The sequence below is a fragment of the Apteryx rowi genome, unplaced genomic scaffold, assembly GCF_003343035.1.
Source record: "Apteryx rowi isolate R43461 unplaced genomic scaffold, aptRow1 scaffold_556, whole genome shotgun sequence".
Classification (NCBI taxonomy): Eukaryota; Metazoa; Chordata; class Aves; order Apterygiformes; family Apterygidae; genus Apteryx; species Apteryx rowi.
Window position 1 is genome coordinate 133,976 of NW_020450823.1, and position 21,173 is coordinate 155,148.

The 21,173-nt window shown below is 41.2% G+C and overlaps 1 protein-coding gene across 2 annotated transcripts in view; it reads right to left on the minus strand.

Annotated features, from left to right (window-relative positions):
* Nucleotides 1-1,220: 1,220 nt before the first annotated feature.
* The window catches only part of CD9 (CD9 molecule), a 20,926-nt gene continuing 973 nt past the window's right edge, over nucleotides 1,221-21,173 (minus strand). Inside the window, exons 2-8 of one of the 2 annotated variants that reach the window (XM_026081616.1) lie at nucleotides 10,835-10,937; nucleotides 7,815-7,912; nucleotides 6,477-6,551; nucleotides 5,244-5,336; nucleotides 4,369-4,458; nucleotides 2,273-2,356; nucleotides 1,221-1,566 (exon numbers count right to left, since the gene is read on the minus strand). In XM_026081616.1, the coding sequence (XP_025937401.1) occupies nucleotides 1,501-1,566; nucleotides 2,273-2,356; nucleotides 4,369-4,458; nucleotides 5,244-5,336; nucleotides 6,477-6,551; nucleotides 7,815-7,912; nucleotides 10,835-10,937 (609 nt within the window). In that variant the 3' untranslated portion in view covers nucleotides 1,221-1,500. The remainder of the gene's footprint in view (nucleotides 1,567-2,272; nucleotides 2,357-4,368; nucleotides 4,459-5,243; nucleotides 5,337-6,476; nucleotides 6,552-7,814; nucleotides 7,913-10,834; nucleotides 10,938-21,173) is intronic. The other variant, XM_026081617.1, reaches the window with a different exon arrangement.

The following is a 21,173-nucleotide window of genomic DNA, read 5'->3' on the forward strand; positions in this document are numbered from 1 at the left end:
AGAAAAATCAAGTGAGGGACTTTTTTTTCCTTTTTTTTCCCTCCCCTCTTCTTCTTCAAAGAAAAAGCCTTATTAACATACGACAGCACAACCCATTACAGAGGACAGCTGTATGATTTGCATAAATCCTTAGACAAACAAAAAAGAAAATTTGCAAGAAGCTTAACACAAAGGTGAGCAAGACATCCAGGCATTAGTTCAGAGTTAGAGCCAAAGCCTATTCCTTCCAGATTCTGGTATTTCTCATGGTAAATGCTACTCTGGTTTCAAGAGAAGTGCAAGTCATGTTTTCTGCACCTGTGCAAGTAAACAAGCAATACTGAGAGATATTTATGGTATCTAGAGGCCAAAGCCCAGAAGCTCCTAGGAGCATCACCCAGGTACCACAGCAGGGCAACACCGGATGCAGGTATAGTGCACCATAGGCAACCCCCCACCAAAAGATATTTTGGACAAAAAGAACCAAAGTACAAATGCTGGAAAACTTGCTAATTTTTTAGTTGAAGGTTATCTGCTTTTGAACCAGCCTAAAATTGTGATTCTAGTTGCTACTCTCAGCAGCCACTGCAGAACTGCACAGTAATTTCTAGCACAACTTTTGTTTTTTCCTACTTGGAAACTTGAGATTTGGCACATGGGCTTTAGCCCTTGAGACTCTGCTTGCTTTGGAGAAACAAAGCACAAAGCCAGCCACTGAGAAAAATCCTATGAGAACTGTCAAGAGCTTGAGTCCCTGTCACCTGCCAGAGGACTGAGTGATGCCAGCACACAGCCTGATACAAAAAATACCGCCTGGCACCAGCCCAGCCTGGGTGCACCATGGACCACTGCCTCAGTGGCACCGCTATGGCACCCAATATGAAAATTAGGGTAAAGAAAAATTGTGCAGCAGTAGTATTAAGGATATAATTAATAACTGCTTTTGTTCTGACACAGAAGAAAGGAGGAAGGCTTAGAAGCTTAACCTCCACTTACAGTTTCCCTAACATGCAGGCCATAAAGAGCTTCTTCCATGTTTGGGTGTCCCCCCCACATCCCTCCTTCTCTCCATGCTTCCCTACAAATATGGTGCTGATGTGCAAGTTTTTCCCTGCTTTACGGTACCCTGGTGATTTAACACATACCTGTGTTATGCAAGTTCAACTTGGTAATAAACATTAAATACACAGTATGACTGTTAACAAGTATAGTAAAACTTCCTCCCCCTACAAACATACAATACGTCTTACTCTTTATTAAGTATCAAATTGTCTCCAACATAAATTACATCCAAATTATATAAGTTTCAAGAAAGTCAGATAGTTTATGTACAGTATTTGTCTTGAGTCAGATAATACCTTTATCATTTTAACCTATAACATAAAAAGCAAACCTACATCAGTACCAAATAAAGCATTAAAACGGTAACAAATATATAACTTTTTAGAAATGCTTTGAGAATGCTAAAGTTAATGACAAAGATTTTATAGTGCAGAGGTCTTTTTTTTTCCTCCTCCCTCTTTAGACCATTTCTCTGTTTTTGCGGATAGCACAGCAAAGAATCATGCTGAATATCATGCCGAATATCTGTAAAGAGAGCAAACTCATTAGGAGGAGGACAAAAGCATATCCTCCCACCACCATGAGGGAAAGTAACTGCTCTTTCTGGCCCAAAGGCCATATAATATTTTATTCTGCAGTTCATCTTCCCAGTTCTCCCCCCACCCTCCCAAAACAACAACAAAAGTTTACAGGCCATTTTCACCAACCCTCTCCACCCTCAGCGGTCCAAAACAGATCAGCTAGACACCACTCAATCTTCCAAGAAAGCTTTGCTCTTCCTTGCTTCTTTGCATCGATGTCACACTATAGCCCCATCTGCCCTCTAGAAGGGCCAATGAACTAGCAGAAATTTTCTTGCCAACACTTAATTTTTCTAGCAGTCTTTAATTGTTGTAAGAAACAAAGGCAAGGATCCCTGAGAGATACTGGGATTAAGAAGAGGGCTGGTAACATGACCAGTAGATCTTAGCCCTATATCTACTACCAATACAACTTAACCACTGTTAAAATTACAAGGAGTCAAATCCTGATCCAAATCAAGAGCAGGGAGGTACAAGACGCACCACCCTCTGTGCTGCCTCCGGGTCCCACCGCACACACCCTGATCCTGCTGGTACTTGTCCCCAGCGGAGTGGGATTGCAGCATCAGGCACTGGGTTTAATATGGACCTGCGCTTTCAATAAGTACCCTTAGCAATACAGCTACTCTCCAAATCGTCTGCAAACTCACCATTATTACGGCAATGCCAAGGCCAACTGCCCCAATCACATTCAATTTGGAATTAAAGACATCATCAATGGCTTCAGGGCATGACTGAAAAGAAACAGACTGCTCATTAGCATTTCAGATGTATGCAAGAGACGTATTTGGGCTTGCTTGCTGCGGCTTGCTTGCTGGAGCTCAAGTCTGCCAACTGATGATATGCCTTTGACCAAGTCTGCCTGTACAAGAGACTCACCCATTTGAAAGTTGTTTTGAACTGGCTTTTATTTTCACATCTTTAAAAAGAGACAGGAAAGTTATCTACCAGCTTCATTTCTACTGTAAGTTTAAATCTATTCTTTAAATAGTTAAGCCTCTTAAATGCACGTTGGCTATATCAGTATTCCTTCTCAACACCTACAGCTTACCAGGTAACTCAGGACCAACAGTGGTAGCACCAACACTGCCCTGTTATGAATGGCAGTCAGTGTTTTAGCTGCTGCATTGCACAGCCCTCCTCAAATAGGCTTGAGGAGGATCTTGACATTTCCAGCTGCTATTGGAATTTTGTGGACACCTAGTGAACACATGGTATATGGGAAATAGAGGAGTTAATCAAGCTGTATGCCTAAGTGCTAGGCTGCGTGCAGATTCATAGTGGTGCCAGTTTAAAGTTCTCAGGGCAATGAATTACTATTAAAACTAAAGAAAAATGGTGCAGCCCTTTCACTAGCAGAGATGTATAGTTGCCAAGAAAATAACCAGGAACTTATACTGAAGTATATAAGTCTTTAAGAGCCTAGTATCTGGTCAAAGTCTGATCCCAACTCCTGTCCTACTTATCCCAGCATTGGAGCACCATGAGCTGCTGCAAGCCCACCTTTTTCTTTATTCACTCCTTATCCAGTCCAGAAGGAAAGACCAAGTCTGCGATTATGGGGATGTATTAGCAGGGAATGGATGAGTTTAACTAGAATATTAATACAGTATGACTACTTACAAAAGCATATAGATCAGTCACACCATGATGTCCTTTTAATCTTACAGCCTTCCTAGCTTTTTTCTACAGTTTGGACTAGGCCAAACACTTTGCAAGATAAAGTCAACAAAAGAAGTTAAAACACACACTTTAGTAGAATAAAAACAACTAAACCTGCATGCTGACTCAATTATTTTCATGTAGTCCAACTGACAGCAGACAGATTGTACGGTTAGGATTAAAGATACAGTCTGAATACTGATTGACATTTTTCACTTGGTCAAGTAATATTTAAAGGCACAAAGTCATCTACAGTGAGAGGAATAGCACAAATAAGGATGTGAAATTTAAATCGTTAACTGAAACTCTACATTGTAGTAGTTTTAATTTTTATGCAAGTTACTGAATACGGCACATAACTAGCCAATAAACAGATATCACCAAAACAGGTTTAAGAGAAGGGGAAAACCACTGAACAACCCACAAAACCAAAAAACCCTCTCTTGGAACATCAGTTAGGGCAGAAAACCATAGCAAGAACTACAGGAAAAGGACAGTGAAGAACTATATAGTGTCCCTTGTATTTGTGGCATACAGGCACTTTAATGACAATATTTCATCAGGAGAATCAAAGTCAGGGCACTGGCTTCATAGTCACTTTCTCATCTAAGAAGCAGCCACCCCTTCCTTACCTCCCTCCCTTTCAGCAGGAGAGATTTCTCACTAAAACTTCAGACCTATTCTGCCCCGTGTGTGCTCAATCTCCCTCTAACCAAGGAGGAGGTGATGGCTCTGGTATAGCACTATGGAAGGCAATTGGTGATGGGAGCACAGCAGTAAGAACTGAACTCTTTGGCATTTTAGGTGAAGTTTTGACCTTAGGAAAATCTGTTATTCCACTCAATTTAATGACACAAGGACTACACATTCTGTGCGCAAATTCAGTGCCCTGGTTACCTGTTGATCCACAGTAACAACATGTGGATTCCCCACTGCTGCGCTGATCGTACAGACAGGTTGCCAAGTAATGCGATGGAGGAATTCTCCACGGACTGGGAGGGTACATTCAGGAGCAAGCTGCTCACTCTACTCTTCCACATATGGATGTTGGGCAGAGCTTTCAGTGAATTAAATGATGCTTTACCTTTATAGTGAATGACTCAAGCAAGGTCTTCTTAGGACAGGTGTCCACGAACTGCTGCTCAAGACTTCCTGTAATACCACAACAGTTCAGCTACAAGAGAAAACAGAACCAAGTCAAATAATCCCTATTTTTGCTTTGTATTTGGCAAAAAGAGAGAGAGAAACAGACTACAGACCATATGCAAGTTTGCTTAGAAGTCCCACCAACTTGACTGCTACAGAACCAATTTTAAAAAGCATTTATCGCACTGAAGGACAAGATTCTGAAAGTAAGAGCTAGATCTCACTGAAGAGATGCACTAGTTTGGGTCACAGCTTATGTTCTTTATAAATGCAAAGATGAATGAACTCCTTACAAAAGCTATGCACACATAGTGCCTCTAGATCAATGCCACTGAACTTGAGTTTCTCAGCTTGTTATTAAGTTCCCTTTAGGGGAGGAGGGGAAAAAAAAAAACAACCAAACGACACTTTTTTTTTAAAATATATATTTCAAAGGTTCAAAAGGGACAAAGAGCTATACTGAGTTCACTAATGCTGTACAAAGAGAGAACAGGGTAGAGAAGAGGAGAGAACAGGGTAGAGAAGAGGAGAGAACAGGGTAGAGAAGAGGAGAGAACAGGGTAGAGAAGAGGAGAGAACAGGGTAGAGAAGAGAAAAGAAAAAAAAGAAAAGGGAAGAGAAGAGATGAACAGGGTAGAGAAGAGAAAAGAAAAAAAAAATAAAAGGGTGTCTTCCCTGCAATTTGTTCCTAAGTTTGGTTTCTTCTAGTTAGTAAGGTTCTAGATTTGCACAGGAGACAGGGCGTCATGGAGAACAACGTGAACAAATTGCATTACTGTCCAGTTCAAGAACCAAGTAGAACCACATACTTACAGCTAACTGAAATGCTTTCAGGGTTTCCCTGGCAGCTACTTGAGACCTCTTTTCATAGCTTTCCATGTAGAATTCTTTTAGCTCTTCAATAACCTACAAGATAGCAGAGAGTTAGCTTCTATTATTATTTTACTTTGATCAATATTACTTATGGAAAACTTGTTTGGGATGAGTCATTAAAACTGCTGCAACCTACAATACCCATTCTTTGACACAGAGAAAAAGAGAGTGGTAATAGAGCATGGACAACACTTCTCATCTGGAACAGGGGAGCCTAACAGGTATACTCACCTTAAAAGACAAACCTGAACAGATAAACTTCAGAATTTCCTTTCCCAGCTTAGAGCTTCTAGGAGGAGTTAGAAAACTAAGTCTGCCCACTGGTTACACAAAAATAATTCCTACTCATTTTGGTACCTCAGCAATAGCTATATTCCCCTGTTATAGGCAACAAGCAAAGCAAGCCCTGATCCTGATCATTAAGTAGCACCCTATTTTTAAACAGGATGACTTGTCTTGACTGCTCAAAAAAACCCATTTATTGTGAAAACCTTTTGGAAATGCATGGCAACAAAAATGTATTTGGAAAGTGTCCGTGTTAGCAATTGAGGGGTAGAAAACGTGGACTTAAACCTCAAAAGTACCTAAGCTTGTGAGCAGATAGCACAGATCAGCTGCATTTTAGATGTGAAAACATTCAACCTGAAGCTGCATTAACCAGCTCATATCTAGAAAGAGTAAAGCCTCATCCAATGGCCTGCTTCACTTAACAGCTCAGGCAGGTACTGCCTGGGGGTGGTCTCTGCATGCAAAAGCATCTTGGGTCCTACCCTCTGCTATAGTCTCATTTCATATGCTTAGAGACAGCTTATTTCTTGCATTATTTGGCTAGAATGTGTCTTCTTATTCCTCCCCCAAATTATCTGGATATTAGAGATTTGACTAGTTCTGGAATAGTTTTCAGCAAGCTGCTAAGTTTCTGTAGGCACACAGTCCTGCTGACTTTAATGAGAAGCAGGCAAAGCCCAGAGTAAAAGAAAAAACTGCACTGCAGTTTAAAACCTGCAGCTTTGGGAAGAATCTTTGTATTTAAAAGCTAAGACAGTGAAATGGTCAGACAAACTAATAGATGTAATCTTTTGAATGAAGGACATTCAGCTATTTTGGATGTCTCTGAGAGAAGAAGATTTTTAATTATTTTTATTTTTTTATTTTTTTATTAAAGCGACCTACCTTCTCCTTATTTGCAAATCCCCAGATGGCAGCAGCAATTTCAAGGGCAAAAATCACAAAGAGGAAGACAAAGAACTAGAAGAGAAAGACCATGCCATTAACCACAACTCTAGCTCCACGCAACAGCAGCAGACATGCACGCTGCAGATTTGTCCAGTCCCCAGCGTTCTGTGTTGTGGGAACCATCATGCAGGCAAGTTTCAGGCGAAGATCTGAAACACGGGCAAAAATAAGGAAACGGTACATACTGCACTGGGTCAGCACTTCCTCCTGGGAGCGTTGGAAAGCCTGGGTAATGTTTTCCAAGGAGAAGCTCTCCTTTTTGATCAGTGTTAATTAAAACTAATTATCTGTTACCAAAGACTTTGAAGTTGCCCACAAGAGTAACTTGCTCTTTCCTCAAATTTGTCACTCCTGTTATTCTAGGAGCTATTACTTAATCCCTAGCATTCCACCAACTCCCTAAGAACTAATGGTCACTTCTCTGTTGTGTCTCCCATAAACAGAAATAGAAGTGTCACCTATGTGTTTAACTGACTATGAGGTCCAAACCACCACTACGATTTAAAGCCACTTTAAAAGGAGTCAGAATTCTAACAAAGGGCCAGCGGCAGTGTTTTGCAAGAATTGCATGAAATGAACTTCTTCCATGACGCAGGAGGGGAATTACTCTTCAGCCAGTTCCAGCAGCAGTTTGTTATTAACCAAGGCTCCTGGTTATTTGGATGAGTAGCTCCACCAGATGTGCGCATACTCAGCAAACTTCACTAGCCCCTCCGCTCTGCAAACAAGGAGGGTACTCTTCAGCAATGGGTTTGGAGAGCAGTTGTCAAGTAGAAGAGCTCACCCTGCAACTAGCAACAGTAGAAGCTTGCTGTCTCAAAGACCAAATACCACAGTTCCAGTCTCACTTAAATCATGGGTAAAATTCAGCTGTCTGTATTAAATTTAAAGATTGCACAGCATTCAGAATTCAGGATGAATTAATCAAAGCTATTCATTTAGTCTCATCAGTTAGACAATTATCAATAGTCTTATCAACATTCTAGTTCTGCATTCACACACACTGCCAGAGTCTTGGTACTTGAATGTCTGGGTATGTCACTAAATCTCAGGAGTCTTTATGTGTTCAAATACAACATACTCATTTGGACTCAGTATCAGAAACAGAAATTAAGTTTCATTATTTTACTTTTTTGCATTATGTAGGTTACCGTGAGGTAACACATTATAGCCAAAACAATCAGCATCTGCTACCCTTTAACTGCATAAACAATATTTTCCTTCCTAGCATGCTGCTAAAAAATAAATTAAAAAAAAAAAATTCTGAACACTTACCAGGCCAAGCATACACTGCGATTCCTGCAGTGCACCACAGCATCCCAAGAAACCAACTAACATCATGAGTGCACCAGCTCCAATTAGAATGTAAACTCCTAGGGAAGAAGGGGAAAACAGGAAGGTAAAAGATTAGTTGCTCCACAGAAATTTGTGACTTTTGTCAAGGTTTAAGTTTAATTTTGAAAGCAAATGCATCTCAAAACTTGCAGGAAGAATCACTGATAAATAAAAACTTGAAGTTATGACAGGTAATATGTGTACCCTTACTGCAGTTTCACAAGTTTTATGAAATGGGCAAGATATATAAAGCTATCTTTGAGTCAGACTGTAAAACAAACTTTAGAACTGGGTCACAGCCTAATTTACAAGTTAGTTTTAAAATGAAGAACGTTAGTTAGACAGCCGAAACCAGTGATTTATCAATATACTAGGATCCTTGAAGTGCATGAATATCGAGAGAATGTGTATTAAGAGGCATCACAATCATCTGTCATAAGGCTTTGAGCACTTTAACACCCTGCTTTTCCATAAGGAAATACCAAATTATTCCACCAGCCTTTGCGATACAAGGCTATGCTTCAGCTCCTAATTGGCAACCTCTCCAAGTAGAAGACATCCAGCATTTGGCCTCTTTGAAAGCAGACACCTCCTCAGACCAAATCTGTGCTGCCCACAATGTAGGCGGTGGGTGTGCTGGAGAGCAGAGGGCAAGCAGTTCTGGGCTAGAAGACTCCATTTATGCCCAAACCTCTCCTCCAAACCTTAGGCACTACCAGCTTAGGAATTACAGCTGCTCAGCCATTAGCCAGCAAGAGCAGCAAGAGATAGCTAGGACAATGCAAGTCGCAAAGGAAAACTGGCAAGTTTTATTGGGGTGGTGAAACATGAGACAAAGAACATGAGGCAGAAACCATGAGCACGAAGCACACAGAACTAGCTCAACATCTATATCACTATAGGACAGAGATCGAGGTCTGGCCTTGGGAGAGTCCCAATCAATCCTACTTAGAGAAAGCCATACATAAGCACTGGCAAATATTTTCTGGGTGTGAACTGATAAATATTAGCTGCCAAAATAAACATGCATTTAGTTAAGCATATGCAAGTGATTAAGCCTTGACACTTATTATCAGCAGGAAATTGCAGCATTTATTTTTTTTTACCTCAGCTTAAGTTTTTTTCATTTTGAAATAAGAGTCCATCAGAACCCCTTTTTTAAATAAAGTTTATTTTAAGTAGTACAGAAAGCTTTTGGTGCAACTTGTTTCATATTTAGGTGCAAATTAACAGATTCTGCTATTTAACTTCCTATTGAGAACTACTGCACCAGTTAGTACTCCCATAAAAACATTTTATGATGTCAAACCAGTAACTCAGTAATTCCAGTTAAATCTCTCTCTTAAAAGAAAAAAAAAAAAAACAACAAAAAAACCCCACCACACCTCAAACATATATGAAACTTCTGCAGTTGAACTTTGTTTTATTCTATTGCTGCATTCAGCCAGCAGTTTAAGTATCGGGTCACAGAAGTTTTGTATCTTTTAGGAAGTGAAAGAGTTGTCTCAGACTATTCAAAATTAGACTTGCTAAATAGTCAGCTCAGTTGCTAAGTTTAGCTTTCTGTTCCCCTTTCAAAGTCCAGACAGAAGCATCTGGAAATCTTCTAGGTGCCTGCGAGAAGATCCCAGTTTACTATCACGCCAGCACACCACAGGTGGAACAAGCTTCCTTGCAGACAGGCGGTCTGCATGCAGAGGCACAAGCATCTTGGTGTTCAAAACCACAGCCTCCAACAGGCCTGTCTTGGGCTTTCTAACATGATTCCCCAACAGCATAAGCCACCTGGGTGCCCAACAGCTGTCACACGAGTTACACCTACCTCCACGCCCTACCAGTCTCTGCTGACCCTTCATACACCCATTGGGATGTCAGGACAGCTCATGCAACCCACCACAAGAGATAAAGTTTTCATAGCAAATGAAAGAGACAAGCTTAACTGTGCTGCGGGCAGCTAACAAATGACATAACACATGGGACATGGCAAATTCAGGAGCTGCAGCGATGCAAAATATACACAAATAATGATTGCCCAAATCTAAAATGACAAACATACATGATAAAGATACATATTTGGATATGCTTCATTCCTGATTGTTAGAGACATTATTTAAGTTCAGCTACTCAGTTTCAAAAAGGGTTGAGCATCTGCAGATGATAATGACTAGACGAGTTTATGTTCCCCTGTCCAAGCTTAAAAGCGGTTATAGGAACTCTTACCTGTAATATTTTGATCTAACTGCATCAGATTTATCCTCAGACATTAGGACAAAGTGAAAACATGCATGTTTATTGCCTAATTATAAGTCCAATCAAGCTATCCCAGGCTTTGCCTACAGAAAGCCCAGACTATGATCTTGGAGATCACAAAATTTTGAGGACTAATTTCTACATAGCCTAACTAAAGCTACATTGATCTAGGCTGCCTGTAATAGTTGCTTATAGAGACCAAAATATTGTGCATCCTTTTCAGCATTTCTAGTATAAAATAGTATACATTGGGCTATTAGAGATAGAAGATTGTACACGTTCCTTTTAAGACATGAGAGGATACAGAGTTTGTGTAAGTTGTCAGTCATTTTAGAAAAAAAAAATAGTTCTTGATGTCATTCATGACTATTCATTTATTTTAGAGGGAGACTTTACTGATTCATATCTGTGAGAAAGTGTCAGGAAGTGATGTGCACCCTGTTTACCGGGAGTCCCGACGATGACAAAACGCTTACCAACAGTGTTTCCAAGTAAGGTTAGCCCAAACAATGCTTATTTGATACTGTTTCCGTTAGTATTAGAGCTCAAAACATGGGTCGGCTCACTGCACCAGCCCAAGGAGGCTGCTCCCTGCCTTCTGCTTAACTGAGACTATGCAGCCCATTTGGTCCTCAGGAAGACAAAGGCTGACAAGCAGCGAGGAAGCCAAAGCACAACCCATGGCTCGGTGCACCTTGCTCCCAGCTCACCTGTGTAGAACGTCGTGTTGTTGGATTCCAAATCAAAGATGCTTTTGGTCTGGGAATCGAACCGGAGCCATAGCCCAATCGCAAGAACTGCTGTTCCTGCAAGCTGCAAGGACAAGTAAACCTCATTAAATAATAGCCAATTAATACAGTCACCACTGCATTAACAACAGCCTCACAAGTAGTCACAGGATACGGCTCTGTTATTTAAAAATGTGGTGACAGACAACAAACCAGCATAAAAGGAGAGGTATACCAAAACAAGAACAAACTTAGTTCTGGACATAATGCATCTTGTTGACAGATCCATTTACAGATTAAGCTACAGCACACATGGACAATGCCATTCCTATTCTTTACCAAAAATACCCCAGGTTTATATAACTGCCCAAGTGCCAGTATTTTCCACTGACTCCTCCAGCCATTGTTTTAGCCTGAATGATTGCCATGACATCACATGGTTTAGTCTCACATCTTCACACTGAAGGATGGGCTTAATGTAAGCAAAAGTGTGTTGCTAGGTATTGTATGGCCAGCTAGAAGTTTTATAGCATTAAACAGACTAACAGAGTTCAGTGTACTGCAGTACAGTGTATAGAGCAAGTGCTCCTGCTTGCAAAACAGGATAAACCAACAGGGTAAGTTACCAAACCAACACGAAGCAGAAAATACAGGCAGCTGAAATAAGCTGATCTGAAATAAAGCAATCAAATTTTAGATAATATTTAGCTTTACTGTATTATTGCCTCTGCCTATGTGTCTTGAGGATCCTTTTAAGATAGGGGCCTGTGTTTGTGGCAAATCATTACCGAGTGTTACTAGCTTCTGGATGCAATGTCTGGCAGGAGGCATCGGAGAGGTGTTGCAAGAAAGAAGGAATGGCACTCTTGTAAGGCAAATGCTAGCAGTTTGCTTTGAGCTGACACTGGGAAGCCCAATTCTCCCCATTTAAGAAACAGAAGAACTGGGGTTTGCTTGTGTACAGGACAAAGCAAGCAACTAGGAAGGGTATGCTTTTCAGCTCTTGCTTCCCACTGAGCATCCTTTAACTATCAGAAGAAAAGCTCCATGAAATGAGATAAGGACAGAAATACCATGCATATAGCAGCAGACATTACAAATATAATTTAAAAAAGAGACGAGACAGAGAGAAAGCGATAAGCTTAAAGCTTAGAAAATCTGGAGCTTTGGTTGGCTAAGCATGCATGGAAAGAAAAAACACCACCTTATCTTTGAGAGGAAGGAGAGGTTCCTTCTAGAAGGGAGCAGCATTCTTGATTTGTCTCCAAGAAACTTGAAAGTGTTTACTTTAAAATGCCAGTTTTCAGTAAGACTATGGAAAGAATTCCCAGAGAATATATGTGTAAGTGTATTCTTTAGACATCAGCCCAATTCCTCTGGCTCCACACTCCCCAAGGGAAGCATAAGAGCCCTTTCCCTATGCTACAGGAATGTTTGCATTTACCGAGGGAGGGGGCACATGTTGTTGTCATGGACATATATTCTCTAATTCCCTAGCCTTGCTCTCCAAAAATAAGGAGAGTTGGAAGACAAAAATAGGATTAAGGGATGGGGGGGGCGGGTAAGGCAAGATATGTCTTGCAGTTTCTCAGAAAGAAGCCTCTTAAAGTGTTATAAACAGCTCAGGTATCAGCAAGGAAAAGCAAGAGGGCAGATTCATGCAGTTAGCTGTGCCAGAGAAACCAGCATTACTGGTATAACAAGCACCTGATTTCCAAGCCCATCTCAAAGAGGAGCTGCAGGGTTTATGTTGGCAAAAAGATGAAATGATACATAATGCATGAAGAGCCAAACCCAAAAAAAGGTTTCCAGACCTATGGAAAAGACACTGTTAACAGTGTCATGTACATGTAGGCACAGGCTTACTCACAAAGCACAGAGTGAGAACAAAGCCTGCACATACCTACAGCTATCCTTGTTAAAACCATGCTGACAAAATAACTTTTGCTGAAGAACCCTGACGTAGCACAACACATGTCATAACAGCATATTAAATTCAACTTACTGTGCTGCAGCTGCGCCCAAGGGGAACAGACAGGTATAGGAAGGCCAGAGGCAGAAGGAAGAGCTGCTGCTCTACCTAGCAGTCACTGGTACGGCATCACAAAAAAAGGAATGGCTTGGTCTTGGGGAGGTAGGGGGAGATTTTAACATCTTCTAGCTTATGCTCAAGTCAAACAATATTTAAAACTCTCCTACAGCCTGAGTTTCTGAAGTCACTGACCTGCCTCCAGCTTTCGTAGGCTTCCCGATCAGAAGCATGAGGAGAAGGAGCCTATAGTTTTTCATTTGGTTAAGATTTCATGAATTGTGAAGCAAAGAGTCTTGGCATGCTTGGCTGTATACAGCTACATATTTCTCTAGTTTGACAAGCTTCAATGTTTTTGATCAGAGAGCTCAAAACTAAGACTTAGAGTTGATCCCCTACCAGGCCTTTAAAGGTCACACCACTCAAATTCTGAAGAAGTTCCAATCTACACTACAAAATGCTGATAATCTTGCAAGTCCAAGCAAAGCAGAAGGATCTATTAACCATTTTTCTGAGAAAGAAGCTTGATATTGTTGGTTAACACTAGGAAGAGCTGACATACCTAATACAGGTCCCTTATGATATGCAAGTTTAAAAAACAAAAACACATACCTTTGTGTTGTTTTTTCCATGCAAAAAAGGGTTCAGGTCCCCCCTGCCACTACCACCCAGGCAGCTTGGCAGCAGAAACACTAGTGCCAATATCAAACCTCTCTGAAGATGACGCTTTTACCCAATCTATTGGATATAATTTTCCCAATTCAACAGACCAATTTTCTGTTTTGTTAGAGTCAAGTAATAATGGGTATTTTAAAGTAGATCTACCCTTGTTGAAGGAAAGGTATCAGAAAAAGAGCCAGTTTTACTCTTTTTCTGAAGCCAGTCTGTCACTTTGCTTTTATGTGTGAAAACCTACACAACTAAGTCAGAGGTTCATGTACTTTTAAGCTAGGTAAAAAAGATGTTGCTGTAGGAACAAGTATTGGCAAGGGAACTCAAAAAAACCACACCCGTTCCAATCAGTCTGCCCAAAATTTGAAGCTAAGGTGATACTCACTGTCTCTGAAAAAATCTGTAGTAGTCACACTCAGGGAATAGCATCACCCCATAGTATCTAAGGAATAGAAAGCTTGAGCAGAGACAACTACTCAGCTTCCATCTATTTTCTCTAAACATTGCTAAGCATCTTAAAGCTCCCAGCTTATTTCTGCTTGACTCATGTCAATTCTACAGCTGAAGCAGGTAGATTCTAAAAAAGGAGAAAATTCCCATTGTTCTTCAGTCCTATACAGCTTCTTGTCATTTGTTTGCATCACATGCAAGCACCCCTCCGTTGCCTCAGAGGTTCTACTCCTGCATGTGTCTTTCTGCCTGTTGAGACAGGAAAATGGACCTTCTTGGTCCTCATCCCTTCTTTACCCAGCCCTGTACCTTCACTTGTGAAGACTCCTGCGCAGGACTTGTGTTCCTGTCCCCATGCAGCCTCGTGCCAACAAATGCCTTTTCAGAACTATCTTTGAGCAGAAGGTACACAGAATACCCTCCCTTCCTCTTCCCATTGTATTTTGTTAAAGTATAAACTTGGAGCATTCAGTCACTGAGGGCACTCAATCAAGCTATTTCCACTTTTTTTTTTTTTTTTTTTTTTTTTAAAACACCTCAGGTTTCACAGATACAGTCTTCTAGCAGGAAGCTTTCACAGGGAGTCGTTAGATTTAGTGATACTGATGTAAAAACACATTAAGAAGTACCACATGCACTGTTCAGACCAGGAACCTTAAGTCTTATTAACATATCCCATGAAACAGAAATACTTGACACCACTTTAGGAAGTGGGAAAGTTTATTTTGAGTTTAATTGCTATTTTGCAAGGCATTCTAACACACTGAGACCCTTCTGAACTTGTCACTTCCATTGGTCCTGAGATAGCATGAATCCCGGACAGCGTTTGAAAGCTATACCCAGCCACAGCACTTCGCTTGCTGCAGACACTTGACAGCATATTACCTTTTCATCTAGAGAACCTCCTTTCAAGAGACCAAGTAGTTAGCAAGTCCTTATAGGTGGCTAGTAAGGCTCAGGGATGGGAGACCTCCAGAAAGCACCAACTGGGTCCTTACCAGCCCTTTCTCAGTGTGGAGGCAGGGAGAGAGAAGAAACAAGAGCTGCCACAAGAACTCTTGACATACAGACCAAAGCCTGTGAAAGCCTTTGCTCAGAAAGCTCTAAGTGCATTCAGGCCAAACGTATACACAATTTATATCAAGTTTGTGGAGTTACCCCTAAGAGAAGGTAAGTCAGCATGTGGAAACATGCTGGAGTTGGGGGGAGAGAAAACAGACAGACCCCCCCAAAAAACAAAACAACAAACCCACAGGAAAAAAAACTATTTCAATGCAGTCAGTTTAACACTGCATTTAACAGAATGTCATTGATATATACATATTTTTTTTGGGGTGGTGGTGGTGTACATCTTCAAGCTCTACATGACTATTACTTGTGTCAGTTTTACCCAGTGCGTGCCAAGTGTACACAGAAAAAACTAGTATCCTCTTCATCTCATGATGAGGCAAGAACTTCAGCAAAATGTTTGACTCAGATCTTCCATTGCATAAACCTGACAATGAACTTTCCTCGCAGCATATGAACAAAGCCAGGACCAAATAAAAAAAAAACATTGCAAAGCACACAGGCAAAGAAATTGAGAGCATTAGGAGCAGTAAGGAACTGTCTGTCCTGCTACTTGGTACTCTTTAAAAGAAGTCTGTAAACAGTAAGCACAGATGAGGCTTAACATCACCTTAAAAAAAACCCTCTTAATTATAGCATTAGTACTATCCATAGCCATAGAGGTTTTCTGTTAGGAAAGTTTTTCTTAGAAGTCTGATGTGCAGCAAGTTCTAGCAATTATATAAGAAGCTGCAGCAATTTCCAAACAACAACTTCTTCTTCAAAAAAAAAGAGTAGATTGGAAAGGAAGTATTTTCTTTCTGCTTAAGCCAGCTTCAAAAATGTTGTGGGCTAAATTAATGTCATAGCATTTATTGTAATAAAATGGTGTTCTAGTACAGTAGGAACAGCATTACAGGGAATTCCTGAACTACAGCCAAGGCCAGTGCCCATTTCATACAAGTTCCTATTCAGAAGGAAATCCACTGTATTCACAATTTAAATTGCAAATAAGAGTTAATACTGCTATAACATAAGCAGCTTCACATAAAGTTTCTCAAGGCTTCATTCTCCAGCTCCATGTCTGACTTTATGTATTTTAACTTGTGTAAATGCTGTTAAGATGAATATAAGTGGCATTTTGATTCATACATTGTACTCAGTAACTAAATCAGTTGACTGCAGAAAGCAAAAGTGACTTTTGTACGTGTGTACACATACATATGTGCACATATACACAGAAACACACACACATTTCCCTATCCATGCAGCAAGTCATTGTCTCTGCTTGAGCAGGAATATCCTCTGAGGAAATCAGAATGCTGAATTGCTGCTGGCTGTTCCTGGTACAGCACAAACAGATGAGATTCTGGCTCAGAACAAGTCCCAAGTATCTTTGAGTTAGAGAAAGAAAAGAGCCCTCCAGGCCTAACCTTATTAATCTTACTTTAACAGGAACTCCCACAGCAAATGCATTTGTTTATATAAAACACAAACTCTGAAGCACTCAGAGTGGAGAGCCTGGACAAGATAGTTGCCTAACAGTTTACACTTGGTCCTTTACAAGACCAAGAAAATTAGTGCTTATACATCCTCAATGTAAACTTTGACTGTGTGCTACTGCACTTTTTTGGTTATAAAATATTAAATTGTAAACATTAACAGCAGATATCTTTGAATTGCACAAAATTCATAGGGGAAAAACTGGCATTTAAGTTTAACGCTCAACTAAAGGTAGCAAATTCATACAACTCAAGTCATTCGAGCATGTGCTCACATCAAGATTATTCAAAACCAACTTTGCTACGGCTACTGGACCACTCAGGCTTAAGGCACATATTTGAATGTCTTCACTGACTTCTGGCCAGACTCAAGCTGGCCTGATTGGGTGGTGGTGGTGGTGTGTGTGTGGGGGGGTCTTTATGTTAGTTCTACACAAGTCTTACAAGAAATTCTGAACTGGTACAAATGGTACGGATCAGACCAAAGACAAGGCCAGCACAGCAAAAAGAAAAACCGTAAGTACAGAGCAGCTGTACTCCCAACTGGAGAGATACACACAGCAGCCACAAAAAAAGCACGGCAGCAGTGAGAAGTTGGGTATTTGCAGTCATTTTCTCTAATTGAAGGGAAAGTACAGTCACTCATCACTCTTATACCTTTGAGCCAGGGTGACCGGGCATATATAACTTACTGAACTATTTAACTGCCACAGTAAAACCGTAAGCATATGTAAGCAAAAAAAACTCCATGCAAGTGCACTGGTTACAGCACACTTTCAGAGGCATGACAAGCACTTCCAGCTACTAAATGGCAAATTCCCCCTACCCTCTGTTCAGGCAACAAGTACATTTTAGTCAAAGCTCTGGAGATCTGAAAGTTTGAGAGAAAGTCACACTAGTGACACACTAGCTCCCATTCTAACACAGTCTATGGGCCTACCAGCAGCACCCCCTCCCCCCTTCTCCTAAGGTTACCAAGGAGTAGCCTTATCATAAGTCTCTTCCTCCCAAGACTTCATCCTTCTGTTGCAGTGGTTGCCTGTGAGCCCACCATGTTGTAACTCTAGACTGTTTCCTCTTCCTACCCCCCATGCACATCACTTGACTTCTACCAAGAATGGATTTCAGGTTCTGTTTTGTCACACAACCTCTTTGAGTCCTGCTATTTTACTATGCACTCATCTTTATTGTTTTGAAGAATGCCTGCTACCTCTGCGAAGTCTTACCTCACTCTTCCAAGCTCTTCCAGATTAAGTAGAAATATAGATGGCCATGCAGTTCACTCCCACATGTCAGCTCTGCTGGTCCTCTCCATTGAGAGAGAGAACCTCTCTCTACCTGCCCTTGCCCCATCACCACCTCCAACGCTCCACCAAAAACGGACATGCATGCATGCTCTGCACTCCCAGCATCAGGTTTGCCACACTCCTCTGATGCCAAAGTGGGTGGTAAGCCTAAGGCATTACCTCATCAATGTATTTCATCCTTCACTGTCCTCAAGTAACTACCATGTGACCCTGGCAAGTTGTTTATCCCCATTTTCTGTTGGGTCACGACCTACTTGTCAAGAGGTCAATTCAAGCCTGTGAGTGACTCCAAGTCAAAGACATGTCACAGCACAGAATTCTCCCCGAACGTCTTCCACAGACACATCAAGAAAAAGAAAATTCTGCTGAACTTCTCTCTTAATGCTCTTTTACATCTGGACTGACTACTGCCTCTCTGGCAAGCCTCCTGGTTCTAGTGTGTCCAAAGAGGGGTTTATTAGTTGGAATTATTTCTGCAAATTACTTCTAAAGCTCTTCCTTTGGCATGCTTTATTGAATTTTTATATTTGGCCTGTCAGTATTTATGATTCTTTCTATTTTCCTTATTTGGATACAGCTTCAACTTTTTGAAGGTTTCCTTCTTTTTATTTTAATAACCTCCTACACCCAGTTTTTCTGCTCTTCCCACTTCCTTTTGCCCTCAAGTCTTTGATGGAAGCACACAGCAAATACATGCCACCTAATATGCAACCTGTAAGCACTCACAGGTTTGCAGCAGACTGTTCAGCTGTCCTTTTAAAACAACTTATTTTTAAAAAAAGGGTACTGTGTAAATGTAATCATAAGTGCACTGGATCTTTTGGCTTCTGTTGTTTCAGGCAGCGAACTGAATCCAAACATATCACTGTCACCATTGCAGAGTAGGCTCTAGGACAAGACTCAGACCTCTGGACTACTTCTCACAGGGGTTCCCTGGCTAACTGCCCATGAGACAGTCACTGATCATGTCTTCAAATTTAAGTGCAGAACTGCACTCTGACATGACACTTTTGCCCAATTTACATGGAATTATTGACATTTCACATCTCCTATGCTGTATAAAGCCTGCCCATGTGAAGAGGTAAAGCCTTCTTTCTTAGTAGGGTTGTTCCCTGCCCAGGCTCCTGCCTGCTCCAAGAGAGTTTTTTCTTCTTTTTTTTTTTTTCTTATCTTCTCTAAAAATCTGTTCACAGAGGCCTAATAGTTTAAAAGAATCTAAGATATCCTCCACAGAGGAATAAAGTAGAGGTATGAGGTTCACTTTAAAATCACACTTGAAACTCCTCTTCAGTAGTTTCTGAAAAGCACTTGCTCTACACACATATATACATGTAATGAGCCCTAAAAGTCAAGGACTACTAGTGTTAAGTCACAGCTGGTCTACACATGCGCTTATCCATAACTAATCCCAGATGTTTTACATTTATTGCCTATTGATGCTTGCAGCTGCTTGTCAGGATACTCAGCGAGGAACAAGCATTGATTTTCCTTTAATTACTCTTATAGGGCCTCTTTTTTTCTCTTCCTTTTACCCATGTTCTAGTTCAGTTTAAGAAGCTAACATGGCCAGCCCCTAGGCAGGCCAGCACTCCTGCTGCTGGGAGCAGCAGCCACTTTGCTCAGGGAACACCTCCATCCTCAGGGCTGTCTTCAGCAGCAGGTCTGCTCCATGGTCAAACTGGTTTCTCATGTTTCAACAAGGTTAAGTTTAGCACCTCACTGAGATCAACAGCTGCCATACAATATCAAAAGCTACACAGATTACTTGTGTTTTTCTCATGTTTCAGGATTACACGCATGCACTTAAAACTGCCTAAGTGACTTGGTATTTGAAAATTGATTATAGCAAAGGTAGCACTTGATTCAGCTGCAAGTTCAAGTGCTCCAAGTGGCTTTAGTGTCACCTCACATAAACTTCTAAATTAAAATCAAGACATGTTTGCAACATGTATGGCATCCAAAAATTTTCATCCAGTATGCTGTTAGATGGTTTCCTCCTATCTGGTTATCTCCCTCCAAATACGAGCTCTCTTGCGCTCTCCCTCTGCCTGCCTCTGCCTCTCTCCAAATACCTATCTCAAGTTAAGTGACTCTAGGATGGAAATACTTTCTGTGCCCTTGTAAAATTTCCCTGTGCAAGTTCTCTTGATTTCCCTCAACTGTAGCCTGAATCTGTCTTATACTTGACTGAAATCCATTTTTAGCTTAGGAGATCAGAGTATTTTATCCATTAACGTTGTACCTACAATCATCCCATGTGCAGCACTGCTATTGACCGCACAAGGATTTTTATTTTTTTTAAACCCACAGCTCTAATCTCACTTCTCCACATGGCAGGGTGGATGGGTGTAGAAAACACACAAAAACTGCATTTCTCCATGAAGGAGAGAGCTTAGAGGAAATTAATTTAAAAATGGAGGGAGGGGCGGGGAAGAAGCAAGAAAGACAACAACAACAAAACCCACCTGCTCCTAGAACTAGTTCCCTTCGAGCTCACACTTCCCACCTATACGTCATGCATGCAGGATGTTCTCCTGCATTCCCTTTATCCTTTTTCCACAAAGCAGACTATACTAAACTCAGATGTCCATTCCCCAAACACTTCAAGAAATGGCCATAACTTCTTAATTATGCCATGCTTCCTGACATTGCCTGGCTGACTAGAGACAGTCATGCCAGACACTACACTGGCAACATAGTTTCCACTTGTGGTGTTGGACTCTTCAAATTAAGCTATTTTAAGACTTTCTTTAGGCAATGCTGCCTACAAGATTTGAGGCAGCTGCTATAGCTTTAGCTGAAGTTCCCACCAAGACAAGGGAGTAAGATGATCATGATTACAAACTCCAATTTACGCACAACTAGTTCACCACACCTTGTCACAGCCGACACACCTAAAAAGGCTTCAGCTTTGCCAGCAAGTTAAACTCACAAGGAGAGTTTCTACGCAAGTGTTGTGTATGCTGCTGCAAGAGAAAACTACCTTCACTTCCAGCATCTGCTCCCGCCACACATCAACAGGCAGGATACACAGCCTGACAATTGGGTTTTCTGCCTATGGGTCTAGGAAATGAAATTTTAAGAGAGCAGCAACCTGGGAATGCATCTTATTCGAACGCCTCTTCCTGAACGTACCGTGATATATATCATATCCGTGAGATCTGTAACATATTATTAAGCACATTTTGTACAGCAGCCGTTTCATTAGATCCTCCTTCACCCCAGAGACACCTGACGGCGTTAGCGGGGCCAGCCCGGCCCGCGCCACAACCGGCAGCGCGTCGCCCGCAGCAGCGCGCACAGCTGGGGCCGGG